The sequence below is a fragment of the Oncorhynchus masou genome, chromosome 9 (genome assembly GCF_036934945.1).
Source record: "Oncorhynchus masou masou isolate Uvic2021 chromosome 9, UVic_Omas_1.1, whole genome shotgun sequence".
NCBI classification, from domain to species: Eukaryota; Metazoa; Chordata; class Actinopteri; order Salmoniformes; family Salmonidae; genus Oncorhynchus; species Oncorhynchus masou.
Window position 1 is genome coordinate 57585852 of NC_088220.1, and position 27740 is coordinate 57613591.

The following is a 27740-nucleotide window of genomic DNA, read 5'->3' on the forward strand; positions in this document are numbered from 1 at the left end:
TGTTCGATCGGGTTCAAGTCAGTGCTCTGGCTGGGCTACTCAAGGACATTCAGAGACTTGTCCTGAACCACTATTTTATTGTCTTGGCTGTGTGCTTAAGGTCCTTGTCCTGTTGGAAGGTGAACCTTCACCCTAGTCTGAGGTCCTGAGCGCTCTGGAGCAGGTTTTCATCAAGGATCTCTCTGTATTTTTCTCCGTTCATCTTTGCCTCGATCCTGAGTAGCCTGCGAGTCCCTGCCGCTGAAAAACATTCCCACATCATGATGCTGCCACCACCATGCTTCACCGTAGGGATGGTGCCTGGTTTCCTCCAGATGTGACGCTCAGCATTCAGGCCAAATAGTTTAATCTTGGTTTCATCAGACCAGGGAATCTTGTTTCTCGTGGTCTGAGAGTCCTTTAGGTGCCTTTTGACAAACTCCAAGTGGTTTGTGCCTTTTACTGAGGAGCTTCCGCCTGGCCTCTCTACCATAACGGCCTGATTGGTGGAGTGCTGCAGAGATGGTTGTCCTTCTGGAAGGTTCTCCCATCTCCACAGAGGAACTCTGGAGCTCTCTCAGAGTGACCATCGGGTTCTTGGTCACCTCCCTGACCAAGGTCCTTCTCCCTTGATAGCTCAGTTTGGCCCGGGCGGCCAGCTCTAGAAAGAGTCTTGGTAGTTCCAAACTTCATCCATTTAAGAGTGATGGAGGGTACTGTTCTTGGGGACCTTCAAGACTGAGGAATTGTTTTGCTCTGACATGCACTGTAAACTGTGGGACCTTATATAGACAGGTGTGTGCCTTTCCAAATCATGTCCTTAGAATAAGGCTCTAACGTAACAAAATGTGGAAAAAGTCAAGGGGTCTGAATACTTTCCAAATGCACTGTATGTAGAAAATGAAAAAGGATCCCAAGCAATTCGGTAGTGATCAGCAGTGGCACAACACTGCACACACAGATAGCAATAGTAATTAAATCGGGATTGAGTAGGCATACAGCAGTAATGTGTAGGCATTGTGTAGTAATTCAATAGAGAATGTGGGTTACACAGTGGTCATTAAGGAAGGATTATGTAGTGATTTGAGTGGGAAATATGTAGTGTTCACCAGTAGTGAAATGTCCCAATTTGTCACTCATTACTACTTAAAGTACAGGTATTAATATTATGGGCATGTGGCAGCAGTGTGTAGGAGGGAGGTTGCTAGGTGTGGGAAGTATGCAGAAGGGCATGAGACAAAGGAATGTGTAGCATTGGGGAAAGTAGTAGTATGTGTTAATTGCAGGGGTGCCCATGGGGTTGAGGATCAGAAATGTCCTGTGCAGAGAGGCAGGTTGAGATTTCCAGGGTTAGAGTAGTGCAGAAGTTGTCAAATGCTGAGGCAGTGAAGAAAGTAGAGGAAGATGGGTCAAGGGGGAAGGATCCTGAGAGGAGTGTTGTGAGTAGTAGATATGTACTAGTACAGAGCGATAGGCAAACAAGATATATGATATATGTTTCAGTAAGATTGAACTTTATAGCATTTATGGTTATCAACTGTACTGCAGAGATGGAACGTAAGTCGCAGAAAATTGAGGTTGTGGTGGAAGCAGCAGAGAGGTATTTGGGTGTGCGAGACTTGACATCAGAAGAGTTACAGGGTATGTTAAGTGGTGGTGTCCCACCCTTTCAGGTTGATGGCCTGAGGTAGTACTAAATAGATTTAAATAGTGGGTTAGGGTGGTGTTATTTTTTATTATTACTTTTTTTGTGATTGTACTGTTAGATGGTAGGGTATATGTTTATTTAAAAATATATATATATATTTTTTTTTTCAAGCAAAGTAAAAGGGAGTTGTACTCCAGTCCAGCAGGTGACGGTAATGCAACATTTATTGGATGCCGACCGCTGCTAAACATCATTGAAGAATAAGAATGTATTTCAGGAGGCAGCACACAGGAGGTGAAGCAGTAGTACACCACAGGGGAGAGTGATTCGTCCTCTGTTCTCAATCATGATCAATGATGTTTACCCTCCGGTACAGCCGGTATTTGGGAAGTCTTTATTTGCAGATGATGGGGCCTTATGGAAGAGGGGAAGCAATGTGCCATACATAGCCAGGAAGGTACAGGAAGCAATTGATGAGGTAGAGTGGTGGGCATTAATGTGGGGATTCAGGTTCTCTGTAGAGAACTCAGACAGTGTTCTTTACCAGGTGGAAGGTGGGAGATGAGGTATGCTTGAGGTTATATGGGAGAAACTTATAGAGGGTAGGGACCTTTCAGGTTTCTTGGGGTATACTTTGACACTAGACTGACTTGGGTAGAACACATAGAGAGAGTGGTGGGAAAGTGCAAGAAGGTGCTAAATGTGATGTGCTGTCTGACGGGGAAGGAATGGGGGGCTGGGCATTCCTCATTGAGGACCATGTATGTTGTATTGATTCGATCTGTAATAGACTATGGCAGTATACTGTATGATTCGGCAGCCCGGACATCATTGGAAAGGCTAGATGCCATACAGGGACAAGGACTCAGAATATGTAGTGGGGCCTTTCGGACAAATCCCAGAGGCTGCATTACAGGTGGAGATGGAGGATATATGCCATTGCAGATTAGGAGACAGCAGCTAGCAATTAATTATTGGGTCAACCTACAGGGACATGGGGTGTCTCATCCTGCAAAAGGGATTTTACAGGCATGCTGGGAACATGAGCGACGACAGAACACAAGCTTTGGGTGAATGGGTAATACCCAGGCGAAGGTGATGGGACTGAATGGAAGGGAGTTTAGTCCAACGGTAGCTATTCCTGTAAATCCACCATGGCTACTCCCGCCTCCAGTAGTTGATCTAGAAGCGTTGGAGAGACTACAGAAAGATGGGGAGGCTGTTGATCCATCTGATTTGTTTAATAGATGTCTCAACACTGTTTAACAGGATTTTGTGGCCATTTACACAGATGGTTCAAAAGATCCAAGGACAGGATGTACTGGGTCAGCATTTGTAGTTCAGGAATGTGGGGTGGAAGTCAGGAAACATATTACAGATCATCTGGCTGTAGAAACGGAAGAGCTGATGGCCATACTGTTGGCCTTGCAGTGGGTGAAATTCAAGCCAGACAGAGTAGTTATTTTCTCTGATTCATGCGCAGTGTTAATGAGTCTCCAGTCCTTTAGATCATGTAGCAGACAAGACCTGCTTTATGCGGGTCTCAGGCCATGTGGGGCGGCAGGGTAGCCTAGTGGTTAGAGCATTGGACTTGTAACCGGAAGGTTGCAAGTTCAAATCCCAAGCTGACAAGGTACAAATCTGTCATTCTGCCCCTGGACAGGCAGTTAACCCACTGTTCCTAGGCCATCATTGAAAATAAGAATTTGTTCTTAACTGACTTGCCTAGTTAAATAAAGGTAAAATTAAATAAAAAAAATGGGGGGGGGGGGGATAATGAGGCATTTGAACACTTAGAAGTGGGGTTGTTGATGTTGTAGTTTCAATGAGCAAGGCGGAGGCAAAAAGCCTGATATGGACAGTGATGGTACAGAGATGGCAGGAATAGAGATACTAAGGGTAGGCATTTATTTCAAGTTGGGAGGACAGAAGAGAGAATACTATTTTGTACAATATTAAGGATGGGACACAGCCAGTTGAATACATCCTTAAATGTGATAGGAAAGCAATCAACAAGAAAGTGTGATTATTGCAAGGAAACAGGGACTGCAGAGCATATATTGCTACAGCGTGGCCAGTATCAGAGGGAAAGAGATGTCGAGATTTAGTATGAGGGAGAAGGGGCTACAGGAAATTAGTTTAAATAGTATTTTGAGTAGAACGTCATTAGATATAGTCTCAAATATATTTTTAAAGATAAACGGGGCTGGAAGGTAGGCTTTAGTTTCTCCGTCTCTGGCCCACACTCCAGTACAGTAGGTGGCGGGCATGCACTATAACGTTGGATGCCAACCGCCGATAAACCCCACCGAAGAAGAAGTGAAGCAGTCTAGACTGGCATGGTGGAGCACTGGTTGTCGAGTGCATGGAGCAACATTTGGTGAAACCACATGGCTACTGAGGCTTGTGAGAAGAACTGTTTAAAGAAAATGGACACTTGCCTTCTAGGGTGCATCACGTCCTGTGTCTCATTTTTGGTCTATTGATAAATGTTTTACTTGTATTGGTTTCAAACGTGTTCATGAGCGCTACTGAAATGAGGAAAAGTGCATTCTGAACTGAATTTAACCATGCCTTATATTTATTAAATGTTGGTAAATTGCCTGTGCTTTGTCGGTACTTCACACTGCCTGCTCAACCAAGCTCGAAAATAACCTGCCACTTTTCCACCCTGTGATTACAACAACCATATTTAGCTACATAAATTGCTTTCTAGAGCCGTCAGACATGATCTTTACCAAATCAGATGTTGCCTACTGTAATTGGAGTTGCGCGTTGCATTATGGGACACGAATAAAGTGCAAAAAGGATTTGCACAGAGAGGCTAGCTAAAATTATCTCAACGAAACGCAAAAAAAATATCATTTTGTAAACCTTTAAAAACAATTTGTGCTATCGACAGCTCCAAGTATTAATGAAAATCTCAAATGTATCCGTCTTTGGCCAACGAATGCTTCCCAAGGAATTCAAAAGAACGGGCTAAATAGGCAAGGATAACAACCAGACAGTTTGCAAGTTAGGCTGCTGCACGCCCAGCTGTGGTGTGTTTACATCGGCCTCATTTGACTCCACAACCCGAGGCCGATCAAGTCGAACAGACGGAATCACACACTGGTCTATCGACTGAAGGTATATTTTGTTGCCTAGTCAGTAACTAGATCGCGGAACACTGCTAGCTAGCTATAAGGTGTGGAAGCTTGGTGTGTATTTGTAGTTTACTTGCCAGTCAAATAAACGTTACATCAGATAACTAGCTAGCTAGCTGGTGGCTTGTACAAGGCTCTGTAATTGTTAATAACCAGCTAACTAGCTATTTAAATTTTTTTTTTACCAAGCTTTCTTTTGTTAGCTAACTAGCTTGTAGTTAGCTAGCCAACTAGCTAGATTGCAACTTGTTGTTGCTTGCGGTATGCAAAGCACTGTTAATGTTTACAAGTGAAAATGCTAGCTAGGTTCAGTTGAGCCTACGCCCCCTTCGTCTGTAAGCATAATGCCTGTCCCAATTTTGGAGGAGATCCATTGGCTATTTGTGTCGCACCTGATTTGATTAGTAAGAACTAACAACTTCATTGCAGCAGCTAACGTAACTTTAGTAAGCTATTTTCGTCAGTATGATTATGAAATCCCAAGAACGTTAGTGGAGGCTGTTCAAGAAGGGATAATCTAGAAATGTTTTATTTCATAATGCAGGCTATTAGGCCTAGTTACTCGTCAATAGGTTTTTAGCTTGAGACTTTGATTTATGTTTCTACAGTGAATTATCTAGGCCTATTTATGGACCCTTCACCTATAAAAACTTAAGACTAGTTCTTGAAAGTTCAAGCCTGGCAATGCTTGAGTCGGGTTTTGGATTAGGTTAGCCAACATTTAGAATTAAGAGAATATGATATTGAAAGGTAGACAACAACCCACACTCCTCCACTGCAGCTAAAATCAGTGGCATAAGCCTAATTTGCGATGCCTCTATTGGGCCAACAGCCTGGGAGTATTTTCCCTTTTTTTTCTTAGTGAGAATGACAAGCTCTCCCAAAGAGAGCCCCTCCAGGAGAGTTTTGTTTGATGGAAAATCTCATGCCTCAGAGCAGCCACATGTCTGAGAGGGGCAGCTGCACTTGTAGTGTGGACTCCACATTAATTTGGATTTCACCATGATGCATCTGCTTTGATTGTTGTTACATAACTTTCTGTCTACCTCTCTCTTCCACCCTCTCACTGCCCTCTCTCTTTCATAGTAATTTATTGGAAGAAACCAAGCAGGACCTTTTAGGTTAATTTGATAGGCTTTTACACAATTACATCATTTGTTTGAACAATTTGGCTGTATGGTTTCATTGGATTGTAGGATAATGTAAGCAGAACTTCAGTTGTCCTCAACCGTCAACAATACAAAAACGTGTAGCAGAAATAAAATGCAGATTGTTTGGTGTTAGGTTAAGTTTGTTTTGAGATTTGTTTATCTTCTTTCTAAACTATTGCAAGAGCTGTAAATACATGTCTCTCTGGCTTTGAACATCCACATTTATTTTCTGCTAGTAGCACATTTTTACGTTAGATTTTTGGGAGATTGATTTAATCTGAGTTTCAGTGCGTAAACAAATGTCAAGAGGGATGTTTCTCTTGGCTCTGCACTCCTACATCGCCATTTGTTTCTGCATTTCTTCCGCCACCCTGTTAAGACCATGTCGTGAGGCCAAATTAAATTCACCCCAGACAATACAGACTGTTCTCTGTTAACACTTAATTTGTTAAATTGTCATTCTGTGTGGTTACGTAGGCTTAACTGAGCTCCTCTAATCCCATCATCTGACAGAGTAGATTTACTATAGTATGTGGTATTTTCTTTTTTAATACCATGACTGGGTTTATATTTAGGTTGTTTTTGTTTGTTTGCTATAGCCATTGTTTAACATCCATCAAAATAATGAAATACAAACATTACATTGACTTTATAGCAAAGGCCCAATGTAGGCCAACATTGTAGGATAATTTTCCATTCTTCCTGTAGGAACACTAAGACAAAGATGGGGGTCAAAACCTTTACCCACAGTTCCCCCACGCACAGTCAAGAGATGCTGGAAAAACTAAACGCCTTGCGCAACGAGGGCCACCTCTGCGACGTCACCATCCGTGTGCAGGACAAGTTGTTTCTGGCGCACAAGGTGGTGCTGGCCTGCTGCAGCGAGTTCTTCCGTTCCAAACTAGTAGGCAGGCCTGATGAAGAGGATAAGTTTGTGTTGGACTTGCACCACGTCACGGTGAGCGGCTTCACCCCTCTGCTGGAGTACGCCTACACCTCCACCCTCTCCATCAGCACGGAGAACATTATCGACGTTTTAGCCGCCGCCAGTTACATGCAGATGTTCGCCGTGGCGAGCACATGCTCAGAATTCATGAAGTCCAGCATCCTCTGGAGTGCTGGGAGCATGGGGCAGGAGAAACCGCAGGAGTCGGCTCTTGGCGAGAGTGCTTCTTCCCACTGCGCCTTGACCCCATTGGACAGCAGCCTGTCACCTGTATCGTCTGACTGCAGCGTGATGGAGAGGAACATCCCTGTGTGTCGCGAGTCGCGCCGCAAACGAAAGAGCTTTATCATGATGTCCCCAGAGAGCCCACTCAAATGCACCTCGCAGATCACCTCACCGCAGATGCCCAACCCATCGCCCTCCTCCTTTTTGGAGACTACCACCCAGCCAGTGGACTCTTCCCTGGCCTTCCCATGGACCTTCCCGTTTGGTATCGACCGGAGGTTCCACCCAGATAAGCAGCCCAAGCTTCCCGAGAGCCCACGCCGTCTGGAGCAGGCAGGGCCCTCGGAGGTGAGCCGCCGGCTGAGTGACTTCCTGGCCTGTGAAAGCTCCATTAAGGCGCCGCTGTCGCTGGCGGGCCCTGAGGAGGACGTGCGTGTGAAGGTGGAGAGGCTGAGTGACGAGGAGGTCCAGGAGACGTCGTCGCAGCCCGTCAGCGCTTCCCAGAGTTCCCTGAGTGACCAGCAGACGGTACCCTGCAGCGAACAGGTCCAGGAGGACCTCCTCATCAGCCCACAGTCCTCCTCCATAGGTATGGGTCTCTCAAACTGACAATACTCAGATGTTTTCAGACCTCAACAGTAGTCTTATGTCAAGGTGAGATCACATCCCACGCCTATGGTTGTGTGTTTTTAGTTAAATGCTTCGTCCCCAAATTAATGGAAGAGCTCGGCCTAATCACATAGTCTGGTGTGCATATCTTTTCCATTTGTTTTGAATTGCAGCATGTAGCTGGGTCTACATAATGGAGGACCTAGGATGTGGACTTCTCTATACAAGAACACCAACTTTTTTTCCTCTTTACACCTTTTGGGAGTGTAATTTCCCTCAATTTAAAGGGCTAATTTGCAGTTGCTACATACTTTTTTTGTTTTAGCAATTCATTATATTTAGGCCTACCCATTGATTTGTGAAGAATATAACTTAAAGTCCTCATGAACTTTGTTCAACTGTCATACCCAATCAGAACCCAAAATATCATCTTGTTTTACTCAAAGTAACAAAGTAGGCTTAAATATAAACAAACACTGTATAGTCTCAAAACTATAATTTTGATATCATGGATGGTCAATCCTTGGATCGATAGCTCTGTCTATGAATTTGAGTGGCTGTATTTCGCCAGCCCCATTCCTCAACTGTTTACCAAAATAGTGGTGGGAAGGACACTTTATTGCTTCAACTGCGGATTGCCACTTTAAAGTTATTCATTTTTTGCATTACATCTGTGTATGGGTTCGATCCCGACCCATGTCTTATGGAAATCAGACTGAGAAAGAGCTAGTAACTGGGGGAAATTATATTTCATCTTTGTTTTGGCATAGGTTCGATAGATGAGGGAGTCACAGAAGGGTTGCCCTCAGTGCAAAGTACATCCAATGCTGGAGGTCATGCAGAGGATGATGAAAGGTAACAATATGGTTGGTTGAAGCCTTAGTAGAATGGATGGTACGGAAAAAGTAGATGGATATATACAGTTGAAGTCGGAAGTTTACATACACTTAGGTTGGTGTCATTAAAACTCGTTTTTCAACCACTCCACAATTTTCTTGTTAACAAACTATAGTTTTGGCAATTCGGTTAGGACATCTACTTTTTGCATGACACAAGTAATTGTTCCAGCAATTGTTGACAGACAGATTATTTCACTTATAATTCACTGTATCACAATTCCAGGGGGTCAGAAGTGTACATACACTAAGTTGACTGCCTTTTAAACAGCTTGGAAAATTCCAGAGAATGATGTCCTGGCTTTAGAATCTTCTGATATGCTAATTGACATCATTTGAGTCAATTGGAGGTGTACCTGTAGATGTATTTCAAGGCCTACCTTCAAACTCCGTGCCTCTTTGCTTGACATCATGGAATAATCTAAAGAAATCAGCCAAGACCTCCACAAGTCTGGTAGACCTCCACAAGTCTGGTTCATCCTTGGGAGCAATTTCCAAATACTTGAAGGTACCACATTCATCTGTACAAACAATAGTATGCAAGTATAAACGCCATGGGACCATGCAACCGTCACACCAGTCAGGAAGGAGACTCATTCTGTTCGGTCTCCTAGAAATAAATGCACTTTGGTGCAAAAAGTGCAAATCAATCCCAGAACAACAGCAAAGGACCTTGTGAAGATGCTTGAGGAAACGGGTACAAAAGTATCTATATCCACAGTAAAACAAGTCCTATATCGAAATAACCTGAAAGGCCGCTCAGCAAGGAAGAAGCCACTGCTCCAAAACCACCATAAAAAAGCCAGACTACGGTTTGCAACTGCACATGGTGTCAAATATCGTACTTTTTGGGGAAATGTCCTCTGGTCTGATGAAACAAAATAGAACTGTTTGGCCATAATGACCATCGTTATGTTTGGAGGAAAAAGGGGGATGTTTGCAAGCCGACGAAACCCCTCCCAACCGTGAAGCACAGGGGTGGCAGCATCATGTGGGGGTTCTTTGCTTCAGAAGGGGCTGGTGCTCTTCACAAAATGGATGGCATCATGAGGTAGGAAAAGTTTGTGGATATATTGAAGCAAAATCTCAAGACATCAGTCAGGATGTTAGAGCTTGGTCGCAAATGGGTCTTCCAAATGGACAATGACCCCAAGCATACTTCCAAAGTTGTGGCAAAATGGCTTAAGGACAACAAAGCCAAGGTATTGGAGTGGCCATCACAAAGCCCTAACCTCAATCCTATAGGACATTTGTGGGAAGAACTGAAAAAGCGTGTGCGAGCAAGGAGGCCTACAAACCTGACCCAGTTACACCAGCTCTGTCAGGAGGAATGGGCCAAAATTCACCCAAGTTATGGGGGGAGCTTGTGGAAGGCTACCTGAAACGTTTGACCCAAGTTAAACAATTTAATGGCAATGCTACCAAATACTAATTGAGTGTATGTATACTTCTGACCCACTGGGAAAGTGATGAACGAAATTAAAGCTGAAATAAATCACTCAACTATTATTCTGACATTTCACATTCTTAAAATAAAGTGGTGATCTAACTGACCTAAAAACGGGGAATTTGTACTTGGATTAAATGTCAGGAATTGTGAAAAACTGAGTTTAAATGTTTTTGAATAACGTGTATGTAAACTTCCGACTTCAACTGTATACACAATACCACTCGGAATTTTGGACACACCTACTTATTCCAGGGTTTTTCTTTGTTTTGATGTTTTCTACATTGTAGAATAATAGTGAAGACATCAAAACTATTAAATAACACACATGGAGTCGTGAAGTAACCAAAAAAAGTGTTAAACAAATCTAAATACATTTTATTTGAGATTCTTCAAATACTTACTCTTGGCATTCTCTCAACCAGCTTCATGAGGTAGTCACCTGGAATGCATTTCAATTAACAGGTGTGCCTTGTTAAAAGTACATTTCTGAAATTTCTTTCCTTAATGCATTTGAGCCAATCCATTGTGTTTTGACAAGATAAGGGTGGTATACAGAAGATAGCCCTATTTGGTGAAAGACCAAGTCCATATCGCAAGAACAGCTCAAATAAGCAAAGAGAAATGACAGTCCATCATTACTTTAAGACATGAAGGTCCATCAATACGGAAAATATAAAGAACTTTCAAAGTTTCTTCAAGTGCAGTCGCAAAAACCATCAAGCGCTATGATGAAACTGGCTCTCATGAGGACCGCCACAGGAAAGGAAGACCCAGATTTACCTCTGATGCAGAGAGGTAGTTCATTGGAGTTACCAGCCTCAGAAATTGCTGCCCAATAAATGCTTCACAGAGTTCAAGTAACAGACACATCTCAACATCAACTGTTCAGAGGAGACCTTGATCAGGCCTTCCTGATCGAATTGCTGCAAAGAAACCACTACTAAAGGACACCAATAACAGAGGAGACTTGACAGTGGAAATCTGTCCTCTGAGTCAAATTTGAGATTTTTGGTTCCAGACTCAGAGTAGGTAAACGGATCATCTCTATATGTGTGTTTCCCACCGTGAAGCATGGAGGAGGAGATGTGGGAGTGCTTTGCTGGTGACACTGTCGGTTTATTTAGAATTTAAGGCACACTTCACCAGCATGGCTGCAGCAATACGCCATCCCATCTAGTTTGCGCTTAGTGGGACTATGACCCAAAACAACCTCCAGGCTGTGTAAGGGCTATTTTACCAAGAAGGAGAGTGATGGAATGCTGCATCAGATGACTTGGCCTCCACAATCACCAGACCTCAACCCAATTGATATGGTTTGGGATCAGTTGGACCGCAGAGTGAAGGAAAAGCAACCAACAAGTGCTCAGCATATGTGGGAACTCCTTCAAGACTGTTGGAAAAGCATTCCATGTGAAGCTGGTTGAGAGAATGCCAAGAGTGTGCAAAGCTGACATCAAGGAAAAGGGTGGCTACTTTGAAGAATATAAAATGTTTTTATTTATTTAACTCTTAAGTAACGTTTTTGGTTACTACATGATTTCATTGTTTTGGTGTTTTCGCTATTATTCTACAATGTAGAAAAGTTACGAAAAATGTGAAAAACCTTGAATGAGTATGCTCTTCCAAACTTTTGACTGATACCGTGTGTGTATGTATATATACAGTTGGGCAAAAAAGTATTTAGTCAGCCACCAATTGTGCAAGATCTCCCACTTAAATTGATGAGAGGCCTGTAATTTTCATCATAGGTACACTTCAACTATGGCAGACAAAATGAGAAAAAAAATCCAGTAAATCACATTTGCAAATTATGGTGGAAAATAAGTATTTGGTCAATAAACTTTTATCTCAATACTTTGTTATATACCCTTTGTTGGCAATGACAGAGGTCAAACATTTTCTGTAGGTCTTCACGAGGTTTTCACACACTGTTGCTGGTATTTTGGCCCATTCCTCCATGCCGATCTCCTCTAGAGCAGTGATGTTTTGGGGCTGTTGCTGGGCAACACGGACTTTCAACTCCCTCCAAAGATTTTCTATGGGGTTGAGATCTGGAGACTGGCTAGGCCACTCCAGGACCTTAAAATGCTTCTTACGAAGCCACTCCTTTGTTGCCCGGGCGGTGTGTTTGAAATTATTGTCATGCTGAAAGACCCAGCCACGTTTCATCTTCAATACCCTTGCTGATGGTAGGCTTTGTTACTTTGGTCCCAGCTCTCTGCAGTTCATTCACTAGGTCCCCCCGTGTGGTTCTGGGATTTTTGCTCACCGTTCTTGTGATCATTTTGACCCACGGGGTGAGATCTTGCGTGGAGCCCCAGATCGAGGGAGATTATCAGTGGTCTTGTATGTCTTCCGTTTCCTAATAATTGCTCCCACCGTTGATTTGTTCAAACCAAGCTGCTTACCTATTGCAGATTCAGTCTTCCCAGCCTGGTGCAGGTCTACAATTTTGTTTCTGGTGTCCTTTGACAGCTCTTTGGTCTTGGCCATAGTGGAGTTTGGAGTGTGACTGTTTGAGGTTGTGGACATGTCTTTTATACTGATAACAAGTTCAAACAGGTGCCATTAATACAGGTAACGAGTGGAGGACAGAGGAGCCTCTTAAAGAAGTAGTTACAGGTCTGTGAGAGACAGAAATCTTGCTTGTTTGTAGGTGACCAAATACTTATTTTCCACTATAATTTGCAAATAAATTCATAAAAAATCCTACCATGTGATTTTCTGGATTTTTTTTCTCATTTTGTCTGTCATAGTTGCAGTGTACCTATGATGAAAATTACAGGCCTCTGTCATCTTTTTAAGTGGGAGAACTTGCACAATTGGTGGCTGAATAAATACTTTTTTGCCCCACTGTATATGTGTGTGTGTGTGTGTGTGTATATATATATATAACATTTTTATGTAAGTGAAAATATCAAGATCCCCCTTCCCTGGCTTTCAAACCCACTCGTTTGGAAGGTTTCATACCCTTGAGATTTTATTTTGTTAAATCTAATCTTGCATTTATGTAATATGTTCCATTTTGCCTTTAAGCTGGTATGGAATCCTTGGGTCTTGGTGTTTTTATGATGAAGCTTAACAAAGGTTTTGATCTGGCACCACACGCTTTACCAAATTTGTGCGTACCTCACTGAAGCACCACATCCTCTTTCTTGATTTTCAGATTAGAAAGCCTCCAGTACCCTTACCACTTGTACATAAGCCCTTCCACCCGCCCTGGCACTAACGGGCCTGACAGACCTTTCCAGTGTCCCACGTGTGGCGTCCGATTCACCCGCATACAGAACTTGAAGCAACATATGCTCATCCACTCTGGTAGGTTTTTCCACACATCCACTATGCAGTTGGAGAAGTCTGTGTAGACTAACTACTGCTCTGCGACCTGTTATGTCCTATCTGTTATGTCATAGGTACCCATCTGGAAAGTAGCTCATGTGATTTGTACCGTATTTACATTGCCCCCTACAGTAGTTCCATGCGTTCTCTATCCACCCTATGATAGGAGCCGGAGATCAATGGTATGAATGGCTATTTAATGGTTTGACTCATGGCACACTGTGGAGAAGGATGAAGGGCATTCCAGGGAACATTGATTTTGGAAACACTTGAGGCTTGGTGTCTCCCGCCTCGGTTGACATCGGAAAAACACACTCATCAAGCGCACACATACCCAAACAACAGTGGAACATTATAACAGGCAATGCCAACCAAGTATCTACACTAATTTCAACTTGACTCTTAACCTTCACAAACAAGCAGTGTCAATGAGATCAAGTGTTGTTGTTTCAACGTTTCCAGCCCTTGATACGACAAGTTTGATTTTTGGAGTATAATGTCCTATTTAACCTCTTCTCTAAGCTTGAAGCATGAATTTGTCCAAAAGTAATCAGGCTTGCATGTGAACAGTCCCATTTGTGCAGCCATGCACAGTTACAGCATGTGGAAAGTAACTAACTATAGGCTGCAGGCAAGGACTCCATATTGTGTCCCAACAAATAATGGGATAATTGTCTCTGGTACTCCAAACATCAGACACACTGCTCACATCCATCAGGAAGACCACCAAGGTTTTCATCAGGGTTCTATCCCCCATCCAACACACACATCTACTAGACCCAATTATGAAATATATAGTGGAGTATTCCATCAAAGCAAGACGGGGGGGTGCTCTCTGCCCTGTAGCTGTGTCCAGAGGTTTTTCACTACTGTAGCTCCTATGTGGTATTATTATTCTAAACTGGCCAGTCAAGTATACCATAGAGTAGAGGTTGACTATCTGGTTGAAAATACTTCATGGGGCTCAAGTATTTTTCTTCAGGGTCATTTAAGCTCGATCCATAGTGTTGTATGCAGTTAAATGTAATGCAGTTCACGTCTGCTTAAATTATCCTTCTCTGGCTCTGCGCAATGGGCTTCATTGTAAATTCTCGTAAACGTATGCCTCAAAAAAGAGCCGTTGATGTATTTTTATATTTCTCATTGATAAAAGTCAGGCTTAATCTTAGTAGTGGCATGTTTACGAGGGCCATAAATAACTGAGTCAACGGAAGCTCTTTTTGTTGTATTCCATGGCCACTGAGTTCTATGGAAATAATGACTCGTGTGCCAATCTCCCTTCATATTGTTCCCCTGGTCCGTTCGGCAGAGAACTGGTTGTTACGACCTGTGTGTGTTAATGAACCATGAGTGATATTGGAGACTGGATGCCTTTGTCACAGAACACAAGACAGCTGATGTTCTGAAAGAGCTGCAAAATCTGGATTCCTACAAATCAGCTGGGCTAGACAATCTGGACCCTCTTTCTAAAATGATCTGTCAATTGTTGCAACCCCTATTACGAGCCTGTTCAATCTCTCTTTCATATCGTCTGAGATCTCCAAAGATTGGAAAGCTTCCGCGGTCATCCCTCCCTCTTCAAAGAGGGAGACACTCTAGACCCAATCTGTTATGGACCTATATCCATCCTGCCCTGCCTTTCAAAAAATCTATGAAAGCCAAGTTAACCTCTCTTGGGTAGGGGGCAGTGTTTTCACGTCTGGATGAAAAGCGTGCCCAATGTAAACTGCCTGTTACTCAGGCCCAGAACCTAGGATATGCATATAATTGGTAGATTTGATAGAAAACACTCTAAAGTTTCTAAAACTGTTAAAATTATGTATGCGAGTATAATATAACTGATATGGCAGGTGAAACCCCTAGGACAAACCATCCCCCAAAAAATAAACAAATTCAGCCTACCACTGTTTTCAATGGCTGTCGCTTTGTTTATAAGGCGAAATCTTCCCAGACTGCAGTTCCTAGGGCTTCCACTAGATGTCAACAGTCTTTAGAAAGAGTTTCAGGCTGGTTTTTGGACAAATTAGCCAGAAATTGTAGTTTTTCTAGGTGGCTCCCATTTTGGCTGTAGTGTTTCCAAGCACGTGGAAGAGAGCACGTTCTTTGGTATTTTTCTCCGGTAAAGACCATAACGATTTTCCGTCTTAAATTTGATAATTTATTTACGTATTCGGGTACCTAAGGTTTGATTATAAACGTTGTTTGACTTGTTTGGAAAAGTTTATTAGTAACGTTTTTGGATTCATTTTGTATGCATTTTGATGGAGGGAAACAGTGGATTATTGACTGAAGTGCACCAGCCCTACTGAGTTTTTATGGATATAAAGGAGGACATTATCGAATAAAATAACCATTTGTGATTTATCTGGGTTCTTTTGGAGTGCCAACAGAAGAAGATCATCAAAGGTAAGGCATTTATTATATCGCTATTTCTGACTTTCGTGGCGCACCTGCCTGGTTGAAATATGTTTTTCATGCTTTTGTATGCGGGGCGTTGTCCTCAGATAATTGCATGGTGTGCTTTCGCCGTAAAGCCTTTTTGAAATCTGACACAGTGGCTGGATTAAAGTTACACTTTATTTTGATGTATTACACTTGTGATTTTATGAAAGTTAAATATTTATAATTCTGTAGTTTGAATTTCGCGCTCTGCAATTTCACCGGATGTTGGCCAGGTGGGACACTACCTGCCCATAGGAAGTTAACAAACAGACCACCGACCATTTCAAATCCCACCGTTCCTTCACCACTATGCAATCTGGTTTCTGAGCTGGTCATGGGTGCACCTCAGCCACGCTCAAGGTCCTAAACGATATCATAACCGCCATTGATAAAAGACAGTACTGTGCAGCCGTCTTCATCGACCTGGCCAAGGCTTGGCCATCACTGCATTCTTATCGGCAGACTCAACAGCCTTGGTTTCTCAAATGACTGCCTCGCCTGGTTCACCAACTTCTTCTCAGATAAAGTTCAGTGAGTCAAAACGGAGGGCCTGTTGTCCGGACCCCTGGCAGTTTCTATGGGTGTGCCACAGGGTTCAATTCTCGGGCCAACTCTTTTCTCTGAAAATATATCAATGATGTCGCTCTTGCTGCTAGTGATTCTCTGATCCACCTCTACGCAGACGACACCATTCTGAATACATCTGGCCCTCCTTTGGAAACTGTTAACTTCTTTTGGGCAGGTGGGACGGAATGCAATATTCAAAATACAGAAATACTCATAATAAACATTCATAAAACATAAGTCTTATACACTGCTCAAAAAAATAAAGGGAACACTTAAACAACACAATGTAATTCCAAGTCAATCACACTTCTGTGAAATCAAACTGTCCACTTAGGAAGCAACACTGATTGACAATACATTTCACATGTTGTTGTTCAAATGGAATAGACAACAGGTGGAAATTATAGGCAATTAGCAAGACACCCCCAATAAAGGAGTGGTTCTGCAGGTGGTGACCACAGACCACTTCTCAGTTCCTATGCTTCCTGGCTGATGTTTTTGGTCACTTTTGAATGCTGGCGGTGCTTTCACTCTAGTGGTAGCATGAGACGGAGTCTACAACCCACACAAGTGGCTCAGGTAGTGCAGCTCATCCAGGATGGCCCATCAATGCGAGCTGTGTATCAGGAAGGTTTGCTGTGTCTGTCAGCGTAGTGTCCAGAGCATGGAGGCGCTACCAGGAGACAGAACAGTACATCAGGAGACGTGGAGGAGGCCGTAGGAGGGCAACAACCCAGGAGCAGGACCGCTACCTCCACCTTTGTGCAAGGAGGAGCAGTGCCAGAGCCCTGCAAAATGACCTCCAGCAGGCCACAAATGTGCATGTGTCTGCGAAAACGGTCAGAAACAGACTCCATGAGGGTGGTATGAGGGCCCAACGTCCGCAGGTGGGGGTTGTGCTTACAGCCCAACACCGTGCAGGACGTTTGGCTTTTGCCAGAGAACACCAATATTGGCAAATTCGCCACTGGTGCCCTGTGCTCTTCACAGATGAAAGCACGTTTACACTGAGCACGTGACAGACGTGACCGAGTCTGGAGACGCCGTGGAGAAATTTCTGCTGCCTGCAACATCCTCCAGCATGACCGGTTTGGCAGTGGGTCAGTCATCGTGTGGGGTGGCATTTCTTTGGGGGGCCGCAAAGCCCTCCATGTGCTCGCCAGAGGTAGCCTGACTGCCATTAGGTACCGAGATGAGATCCTCCTACCCCTTGTGAGACCATATGCTGGTGCGGTTGGCCCTGGGTTCCTCCTAATGCAAGACAATGCTAGACCTCATGTGGCTGGAGTGTGTCAGCAGTTCCTGCAAGAGGAAGGCATTGATGCTATGGACTGGCCTGCCCGGGACATCATGTCTCGCTCCATCCACCAACACCACGTTGCACCACAGACTGTCCAGGAGTTGGCGGATGCTTTAGTCCAGGTCTGGGAGGAGATCCCTCAGGAGACCATCTGTCACCTCATCAGGAGCATACCCAGGCGTTGTAGGAAGGTCATGCAGGCACGTGGAGGCCACACACACTACTGAGCCTCATTTTGACTTGTTTTAAGGACATTACATCAAAGTTGGATCAGCCTGTAGTGTGGTTTTCCAATTTAATTTTGAGTGTGACTCCAAATCCAGACCTCCATGGGTTGATAAATTTGATTTCCATTGATAATTTCTGTGTTATTTTTTGTTGTCAGCACATTCAACTATGTAAAGAAAAAAGTATTTAATAAGAATATTTCATTCATTCAAATCTAGGATGTGTTATTTTAGTGTTCCCTTTATTTTTTTTGAGCAGTGTACATTGGCTTAAAGATGATTTAACTTCTTGTTAATCCAGCGGCCGTGTCAGATTTCAAAAAGCCTTTACGGCGAAAGCATATCATGCGATACTCTCTTACAAAAGCAGACAAACATTTTCCAGCCAAGTAGATTAGTCACTTAAGTCAGAAATAGCGATCAAATTAATCACTTACCTTTTGATCTTCATATGGTTGCACTCACAAGACTCCATGTTACACAATACATTTTGTTTGATTAAGTCCCTCTTTTATATCCAAAAAAACTCAGTTTTGTTGGCGCGTTTTGTTCAGTAATCCACTGGCACAAAGGCGGTTGCAACAGGCAGACGAATAGATCCAAATAGTACTGGTAAAGTTTGTCGAAACATGTCAAACATAATCCTCCGGTTGTCTATTGTCTTTAAAATCGATAATATTTCAACCGGACAATAGCGTATTCAATACAAAGGAAAAAGAACGAGGGCGCACTCAGAAAATTGTCATTCTTACTAATTTTTCAGAATAAAAGCCTGAAACAATGCCTAAGACTGTTGACATCTAGTGGAAGCCATAGGAACTGCAATCTAGGTCCTATCCATTTATATGGTGGATAGGCTTTCAATGGAAAAACACTCCAAAAACACTCCATGTAACCGAAAGATCGAATCCCTGAGCTGACAAGGGAAAAATCTGTTGTTCTGCTCCTGAAGACAGTTAAACCACTGTTCCTAGGCTGTCATTGAAAATAAGAATTTGTTCTTAACTGACTTGCCTAGTTAAATAAAGGTAAAAGTAAATGAAAATGTCATACAACACTGCTTCTGTGGCCTCCAACTGCTTTTAAATGCTAGTAAAACTAAATGCATGCTCTTCAACCAATTGCTGCCTGCACCCGCCCGCCCAACTAGCATCACTACTCTGGACGGTTTTGACCTAGAATATGTGGACAACTACAAATACCTAGGTGTCTGGATGGACTGTAAACTCTCCTTCCAAAATCGCATTAAGCATCTCCAATCCAAAATCAAATCTAGAATCAGCTTCCTATTTCGCAACAAAGCCTCCTTCACTCATGCTGCCAACTTACCCTCGTAAAACTGACTATCCTATTTATCCTTGGCTTTGGTCATTTAATTTACAAAATATCCTCCAACACTCCAACACTTAAACTGGGTGTAGTCTATCATCGTGCCATCTGTTTTGTCACCAAACTCCCATATACTACCCACCACAGCAACCTGTGTGCTCTTGTTGGCTGGCCCTCACTTCATATTCGTCGCCAAACCCATTGGATCCAGGTCATCTATAAGTCTTTGCTAGGTCAAGCCCCACCTTATCTCAGCTCACTGGTCACAACACCCAGCTGAAGCACACGCTCCAGCAGTTATACTTCACTGGTCATCCCCAAAGGCAACACTTCCTTTGGTCGCCTTTCCTTCCAGTTCTCTGCTGCCAATAACTGGAACAAATTGCAAAAATCACTGAAGCTTGAGACTTATCTCCCTCTCTGACTTCAAGCATCAGCTGTCAGAGCTGTATCTGTACATAGCCAATCTGTAAATAGCACATCCAACTACCTCATCCCCATATTGTTATTTATCTTTTTGTTCTTTTGCACAACAGTATCTAAATCAAATCCAATTTATTTATATAGCCCTTCTTACATCAGCTGATATCTCAAATTGCTGTACAGAAACCCAGCCTAAAACCCCAAATAGTAAGCAAGTGTAGAAGCACGGTGGCTAGGAAAAACTCCCTAGAAAGGCCAAAACCTAGGAAGAAACCTAGAGAGGAACCAGGCTATGTGGGGTGGCCAGTCCTCTTCTGGCTGTGCCGTGTGGAGATTATAACAGAACATGGCCAAGATGTTCAAATGTTCATAAATGACCAGCATGGTCAAATAATAATAATCACAGTAGTTGTCGAGGGTGCAGCAAGTCAGCACCTTAGGAGTAAATGTCAGTTGGCTTTTCATAGCCGATCATTAAGAGTATCCCTACCGCTCCTGCTGTCTCTAGAGAGTTGAAAACAGCAGGTCTGGGACAGGTAGCACGTCCGGTGAACAGATCAGGGTTCCATAGCTGCAGGCAGAACAGTTAAAACTGGAGCAGCAGCATGGCCAGGTGGACTGGGGACAGCAAGGAGTCATCATGCCAGCTAATCCTGAGGCATGGTCCTAGGGCTCAGGTCCTCCGAGAGAGAGAAAGAAAGAGAACTAGAGAGAGCATACTTAAATTCACAGAGGACACCGGATAAGACAGGAGAAGTACTCCAGATTTAACAAACTGACCCTAGCCCACCGACATATAAACTACTGCAACATAAATACTGGAGGCTGAGACAGTAGGGGTCAGGAGACAAAGTGGCCCCATCTGATGATACCCCCAGACAGGGCCAAACAGGCAGGATATATCCCCACCCACTTTGCCAAAGCACAGCCCCCACACCACTAGAGGGATATCTTCATCCACCAACTTACCATCCTGAGACAAGGCCGAGTATAGCCCACAAAGATCTCCGCCACGGCACTAGGCAAGGGGGGGCGCCAACCCAGACAGGAAGATCACGTCAGGGACTCGACCCACTCAAGTGACGCACCCCTCCTAGGGACGGCATGGAAGAGCACCAGTAAGCCAGTAGCTTACGTGTAGGTATGCACGGCAGAACCAAATCGGAACGATAGGTAGGCACAAGCCCGTGTAATACTTTGTAGGTTAGCAGCAAAACCTTGAAATCAGCCCTTGCCTTGACAGAAAGCAAGTGTAGGTAGGCTAGCACTGGAGTAATATGATCACATTTTTTTGTTCTAGTCAGGATTCTAGCAGCCGTATTTAGCACTAACTGAAGTTTATTTAGTGCTTTATCCGGGTAGCCGGAAAGTAGAGCATTGCAGTAGTCTAACCTAGAAGTAACAAAAGCATGGATTAATTTTTCTGCATAATTTTTGGACAGAAAGTTTCTGATTTTTTGCAATGTTACGTAGATGGAAAAAAGCTGTCCTTGAAACAGTCTTGATATGTTCATTAAAGGAGAGATCAGGGTCCAGAGTAACGGCGAGGTCCTTCACAAATTTATTTGAGACGACGACAACCATCAAGATTAATTGTCAGATTCAACAGAAGATCTCTTTGTTTCTTGGGACCTAGAACAAGCATCTCTGTTTTGTCCGAGTTTTTAAAAGTTGAAAGTTTGCAGCTATCCACTTCCTTATGTCTAAAACACAGGCTTCTAGCGAGAGCAATTTTGGGGCTTCACCTTGTTTCATTGAAAAGTACAGAGGTGTGTCATCCGCATAGCAGTGAAAGTTAACATTATGTTTTCGAATTACATCCCCAAGAGGTAAAATATATAGTGAAAACAATAGGAGGAACACCGAAATTTACAGTTGATTTGCCAGAGGACAAACCATTCACAGAGACAAACTGATATCTTTCCGACAGATAAGATCTAAACCAGGCCAGAACTTGTCCGTGTAGACCAATTTAGGTTTCCAATCTCTCCAAAAGAATGTGGTGATCGATGGTATCAAAAGCAGCACTAAGGTCTAGGAGCACAAGGACAGATGCAGAGCATCGGGTCTGATGCTATTAAATGTAATTTACCACCTTCACAAGTGCAGTCTGTGCTATGTTGTTGTCTAAAACCAGACGGAATCATTTCGTATACATTGGTTGTCTTCAGGAAGGCAGTGAGTTACTGCGCAACAGATTTTTCTAACATTTTTGAGAGGAATAGAAGTTACGATATATGCTGATCGTTTTTTTTTTCTTGGTCAAGGTTTGGCTTTTTCAAGAGAGGCTTTATTACTGCCACTTTTAGTGAGTTTGGTACACATCCGGTGGATAGAGAGCCGTTTATTATGTTCAACATAGGAGGGCCAAGCACAGGAAGCAGCTCTTTCAGTTGTTTAGTTGGAATAGGGTCCAGTATGCAGCTTGAAGGTTTAGAGGCCATGATTATTTTCATCATTGTGTCAAGTGATATCGTACTAAAACACTTGAGTGCCTCTCTTGATCCTAGGTCCTGGCAGAGTTGTGCAGACTCAGGACAACTGAGCTTTGGAAGAATACGCAGATTTAAAGAGGAGTCCGAAATTTGCTTTCTAATGATCATGATCTTTTCCTCAAAGAAGTTCATGAATTTATTACTGCTGAAGTGAAAGCCATCCTCTCTTGGGGAATGCTGCTTTTTAGTTAGCTTTCGATTTGTTCTTATTTTCCTCAATTAAGTTGAAAAAATTGGATGATCGAGCAGCAGTAAGGGCTCTTCGATACTGCACGGTACTGTCTTACTAAACTGGTCTGAAGACTTCCAGTTTGGTGTGGCGCCATTTCCGTTCCAATTTGCTGGAAGCTTGCTTCAGAGCTCGGGTATTTTCTGTATACCAGAGAGCTAGTTTCTTATGACAAATGTTTTTGGGGTGCAACTGCATCTTAGGGTATTGTGCAAGGTTAAATTGAGTTCCTTTAGGTGGTTAACTGATTTTTGTCCTCTGATGTCCTTGGGTAGGCAGAGGTAGTCTGGAAGGGCATCAAGGAATCTTTGGGTTGTCTGAGAATTTATAGCATGACTTTTGATGCTCCTTGGTTGGGGTCTGAGCAGATTATTTGTTGCGATTGCAAACGTAATGAAATGGTGGTCCGATAGTCCAGGATTATGAGGAAAAACATTAAGATCCACAACATTTATTCCATGGGACAAAACTAGGTCCAGAGTATGACTGAAACAGTGAGTAGGTCCAGAGACATGTTGGACAAAACCCACTAAGTCGATGGTTCCGAAAGCCTTTTGGAGTGGGTCTGTGGACTTTTCCATGTGAATATTAAAATCACCAAAAATTTGAATATTATCTGCTATGACTACAAGGTCCGATAGGAACTCAGTGAGGAACGCTGTATATTTCCCAGGAGGCCTGTAAACAGTAGCTATAAAAAGTGATTGAGTAGGCTGCATAGATTTCATGACTAGAAGCTCAAAAGACGTGTTTTTTTTTTTGTAAATTGAAATTTGCTAACGTAAATGTTAGCAACACCTCCGCCTTTGCGGGATGCACGGGGGATATGGTCACTAGTGTAACCAGGAGATGAGGCCTCATTTAACACAGTAAATTCATCCGGCTTAAGCCATGTTTCATTAACAGTTCTAAAAAAATCAATGTCATAATGCAGAATTCATATTTAATCTATTGTAGTGATTCTAATGTGCAACAGAAGTAATCTTTCTCTTTTGTTCATCCCTTTGTCAACAGGCATTAAGCCCTTCCAGTGTGATCGCTGTGGGAAAAAGTTCACACGGGCCTACTCCCTGAAGATGCACCGGCTGAAGCACGAAGGTAAACGCTGTTTCCGGTGCCAGATTTGTAGTGCAACATTCACGTCCTTCGGCGAATACAAGCACCACATGAGGGTGTCCCGCCACATAATCCGCAAGCCCCGGATTTACGAGTGCAAAACGTGCGGCGCCATGTTTACCAACTCTGGCAATTTAATTGTACACCTGCGGAGTCTGAACCATGAGGCATCTGAACTAGCAAACTACTTCCAGAGCAGGTGAGGAGTCCAGGGGTGTCGTCCCTTCATTTACTCAGCTTAACGTAACACAGGAAATATGCAAAAAATACAAATAAATCTCCCATAGTGGCCGTGTTCAGGGAGAAATACTATTTCAAGCTTTTCAGAATTGGTTCATTACACAGGCCCAACTAACTGTTGCACACTAAGCATACTGTACAATTTACAGTACAACACATCTCAGTCATGCGGAATATGTGGTTCAAAGCAGTTTTTGGCCACTTTCCTCATCCCTATATAGTGGGAGAGATATATATAATGTAGACTATTACATTAGTTACTATTGTGTATTTTGTCCAATTTCTTAATTGAACCATTCCAATGCTGTTATCTTAGTTGCTAGCCATTGAGAAACATACAGTATCAAATGATGCGTGCTAGGGTCTTTAAATCCTTCCGTCTTGCTTGCAACAATTTGGATACATTACATAACCTATTTCTGTCAATGCATTTTGCTTTTCCATATAGGAATTTCACTCCGTTTAATGGCTTTCATTCAAATGTATTGCTCATAGAACTTAAAGTACTTCTACATAAAGCAGACATGGACTCATATATTCTAGACTTTTCCACTTCTTAATCAACTCAAGCCCTCACAGGTTTTTTAGGGCTCAAATGGGCCACTGACTTTTTAAAATGTTATAGTATAGTATGTCTATGCCTGAGATCATAACACTGTATGGAAAATTCTTTGGCGATCCAGTTTAATTCTCAAAAAAACAGATCACAGGCCTCACACAGCTCTCACATAAAAGATCTGTCACCGTATTATTTTTCAAGAAAATGGGCCGATTTCCATCCGTATTTCAAATTGCTTTCAAACTTACACCATATTTACTGTGTAGTCTACTTTATATAGGAGGTTTAGAGACACTTTTATCAACAGCCTTTTCTTGTCTGTTATGTCTCCACGTGGTCCCAGTGATTTCCTCATGCCCGACTACCTGAGCCAAGTGCAGGAGGAGGAGACTCTGGGGCAGTACGAGCTGGTGGAGCACGGCTTCGAAGGCAACAACTCGTCTGTCCAGATGGCGGTCATCTCCCAGGTCTCCTCCACCCAGAATTGCGAGAGCAGCACCTTCCCCCTGGACCCCTTATCCCTGAAGGACGAAAAGGTGTCGGAGGAGCCAAAGACAAACGGCAGTAGCAGCTCCCCGGATGGCTCTGAGGAGGAGAACGCCCATATCAAAGAGCTGGCTTCCATTTCGATTGAGTGACCATCACCTAATTGTCCCCCCCCCCTTCCAATCCAAAGCCCTGACTTTGGAAAGTGCCTGAGATTGCCCTTCTTAACATTCACCTCTAGAATGGGAGGTCTTAACTTTGCTAACAGTGACAAGTAGTTTCTTTCCTTCCTTATTGGATTATTGTTTTTGCATAATGAAGTTCATATGATAGACGCCGTCTTACTTCTTGAGTGCCGTCGCTTTGGGCAAACTTAGTGTTACTAAATATGGTTTGATAATCGAATGCTACATTGGATTTTGTCGTGAACTATGTCAGAGGTGTGTATGCATTCCTTTGTGAGGAGGAGCACAGTACATTTGAAACATTTTCACACACAAAAATTTTGAACGTGAAATTGCATCGTAGACCTCTTTTGTCTCTCACTTTCGTTATCAAATGAACTGTAGCTACTACACTTGACTTGTATTGGGTGTTAATGTAGGTGTCTACTGGTGGCTTAGACCCTCAAAGGCATGGCAGCATTTTATTTCATACGCAAAGTCAGTCGTTAAACCATCAAGAGAGACTCACTGCAGCGGCTGCCCTTTCCGATATCTGGAACAGCTAGGCTAAGTTCAAATGTGAAGTTGAAGTGGAGTAAATTTGTCAGACCTATTTCATTAATACTTGTCCCTAACATTTCTTGTGTGGTGGAAGTTTCTATACTGAGGTATTTGTAATATGTTTGGATACATTACAAAGTCAGTGACAAAAAAACGAGTCTCACTATAACAACAATTTGTTAAATGTCAAAAACAATTGTCACCACCGTGACGTAGAAGTAATATATCACCACCATAAGTGACGTATTACTAATTTGTCAACTTTGGTGACATAACTACTATACTTTAATGTCACTATTTTGACATATAATGAGACCATGTTGCATTTGGTGGAGAATGTGTTGGTCAATTTACACTGAATGTTTACTTTGGACATGACATTTCAGAAGCTAATGTCTTGACTGTGGGTGACATTCTTCGGACTAACGTTGTACTAATCAAGTGGTCAGCACATTAGAATCTGTAGCTGGGTGCCTTGCTTTTACTGTGAGTTGAGTTGTGTAATTCAATGTATATGGAGCCAGGAGAGGTCTTCAATAACATGGCAAACATGACATTGCTTTGTATCACGAAGTGTGATCGATAGGTATTTTAGTCTTCATGGTGTTCTAGGTTCACCTTGCAATTTTCCAGTTTCAAGTACAGGTTACATTTTCAACAGAAATCTTGCCCTAGCTTGGACACCTGTTACTGTACATTGCTTGGACACCTGTTACATTGAGCTATCACTAGTCAGTTGCATATCACCATGCCTTTATAATAAGGTGGTGATACTCCATTGATTTAAATGCTACTGGTATTTCATTTTTCATTGTGTTCCATGCCATTAAGTGTAGTCCTTATCAATTCACTTAATCTTGGTAGTCCTGCAAAAAAACTAAAGGACTTTTGCATGCAAATGAAATGCAAATTAGATTAGAAACTTTTAACATTTGTTGGTATTGAATTCTTGACCAGGAATTTCTGGAATTTGACATTGGAGCAGTAGATCCTAAAAATATTACCAGGAAAATAAGAATTTGATGACAATTAACATGTTGAATCTGTTATCTTGGATTCAGAGAAGTAACAGTTTGTTTTACTATCATAGAATGGGTGCTCAGAGATTTGTTTTATGATTATGTATCGTGCCATCCAATCAACCGTTCCTAAAAGATGTGGCATTTAGCCTAACTACCCTATGTCTGGGTAACAATCAAGCTCTCCTATTGCACCAAATGTTCCCAATCCCTTTGGGGTTGGCGTATCTACCATTTGCATCTATCGTTGCTGTTGACATTATAAAGTAATGAGCTAATCATGCTTGGAATCTCCATGCTATTGATACAGGAAATGTCATTTCCGCTCCGATAGACACTATCATACTGTGCGTTGGAGAAAGTGTAGCCTTATATTGGCCCTTGCATAGATTCAACCTGCACAATTTAAAATCTTGAGACATTTTCTTTTTTTCTCACGTTTGAGCATTTTAGCGCTTAAGTAAGCTTGTGTTTTGCCTGTGTTTGTTTCTGTGTAATCATATACCTTTTTAATAAAGAAATGCTGCTGTTTTGTTAACTTAAAGTGCCCAAATATTTTTTGTGAACCTAATGTGTGCAATAAATGGACAAGCTGTTTATATTTTGTCTGAATAATGAAAGAAAAGAATGTACTGTTTTTGTGTTGTGTACTTACAATGTGACAAATTAACCTGAAGAAAAAATAAGTGAGAATCCACTCATCTGTGAAAATCGTGAACAAAACTTAAATTTTGATATTTAAATTTTTTGTATTTTTGCATTTCGCCAAGGATTGTGAAATGCGCGTCCATTTAAAAGTCCTGTGTATCCGAGAATGTGCTTTCTGCTGTTTCCTATTCAATAAGGTCTTGTTGAGGCATTAGACCTCGGCACATACCAGCTTTTTGTTCTTGATTTTACTCCATCAAAAGTTTTTACAGATATTAGCATGTCTTTTCTTTGTTCCCCAGATGTAGCTTCTCTTTTGTGCAATGTTTAAAACATGTATTGATTACATATGCCTTTTTAACATATACATGATATATACATTTCCTGGTTCATATTGTTTGTTGAAAATATGAAGAAAAAAAACAGTAGCTCTTAGTTATACATGATATATTTTTGTGACTTTTTGTATTATGTTTGCCGTTTCATGAATATGCCATCTTTTGGATATTCTCGTTTAAATGTGAATAAAACAAAATGGTTAAGGAG

The 27740-nt window shown here is 42.4% G+C and overlaps 1 protein-coding gene across 3 annotated transcripts; it reads left to right on the top strand.

Annotated features, from left to right (window-relative positions):
* The first annotated feature begins 4423 nt into the window (after positions 1 to 4423).
* On the top strand, positions 4424 to 27740 carry LOC135546313 (zinc finger and BTB domain-containing protein 44-like). Of its 3 annotated transcripts, none has more exons than XM_064974643.1 (6): positions 4424 to 4756; positions 6633 to 7684; positions 8475 to 8559; positions 13217 to 13368; positions 23416 to 23716; positions 24660 to 27740. In XM_064974643.1, the coding sequence occupies exons 2-6, from the start codon at positions 6649 to 6651 to the stop codon at positions 24952 to 24954; spliced, it is 1869 nt and encodes a 622-aa protein (XP_064830715.1). In that variant the 5' UTR covers positions 4424 to 4756; positions 6633 to 6648; the 3' UTR covers positions 24955 to 27740. The 3 variants fall into 3 exon arrangements, with proteins under 3 accessions (XP_064830715.1, XP_064830716.1, XP_064830717.1); XM_064974644.1 differs by having other exon boundaries at positions 23416 to 23499; positions 24660 to 24781; XM_064974645.1 differs by lacking the exons at positions 6633 to 7684; positions 8475 to 8559.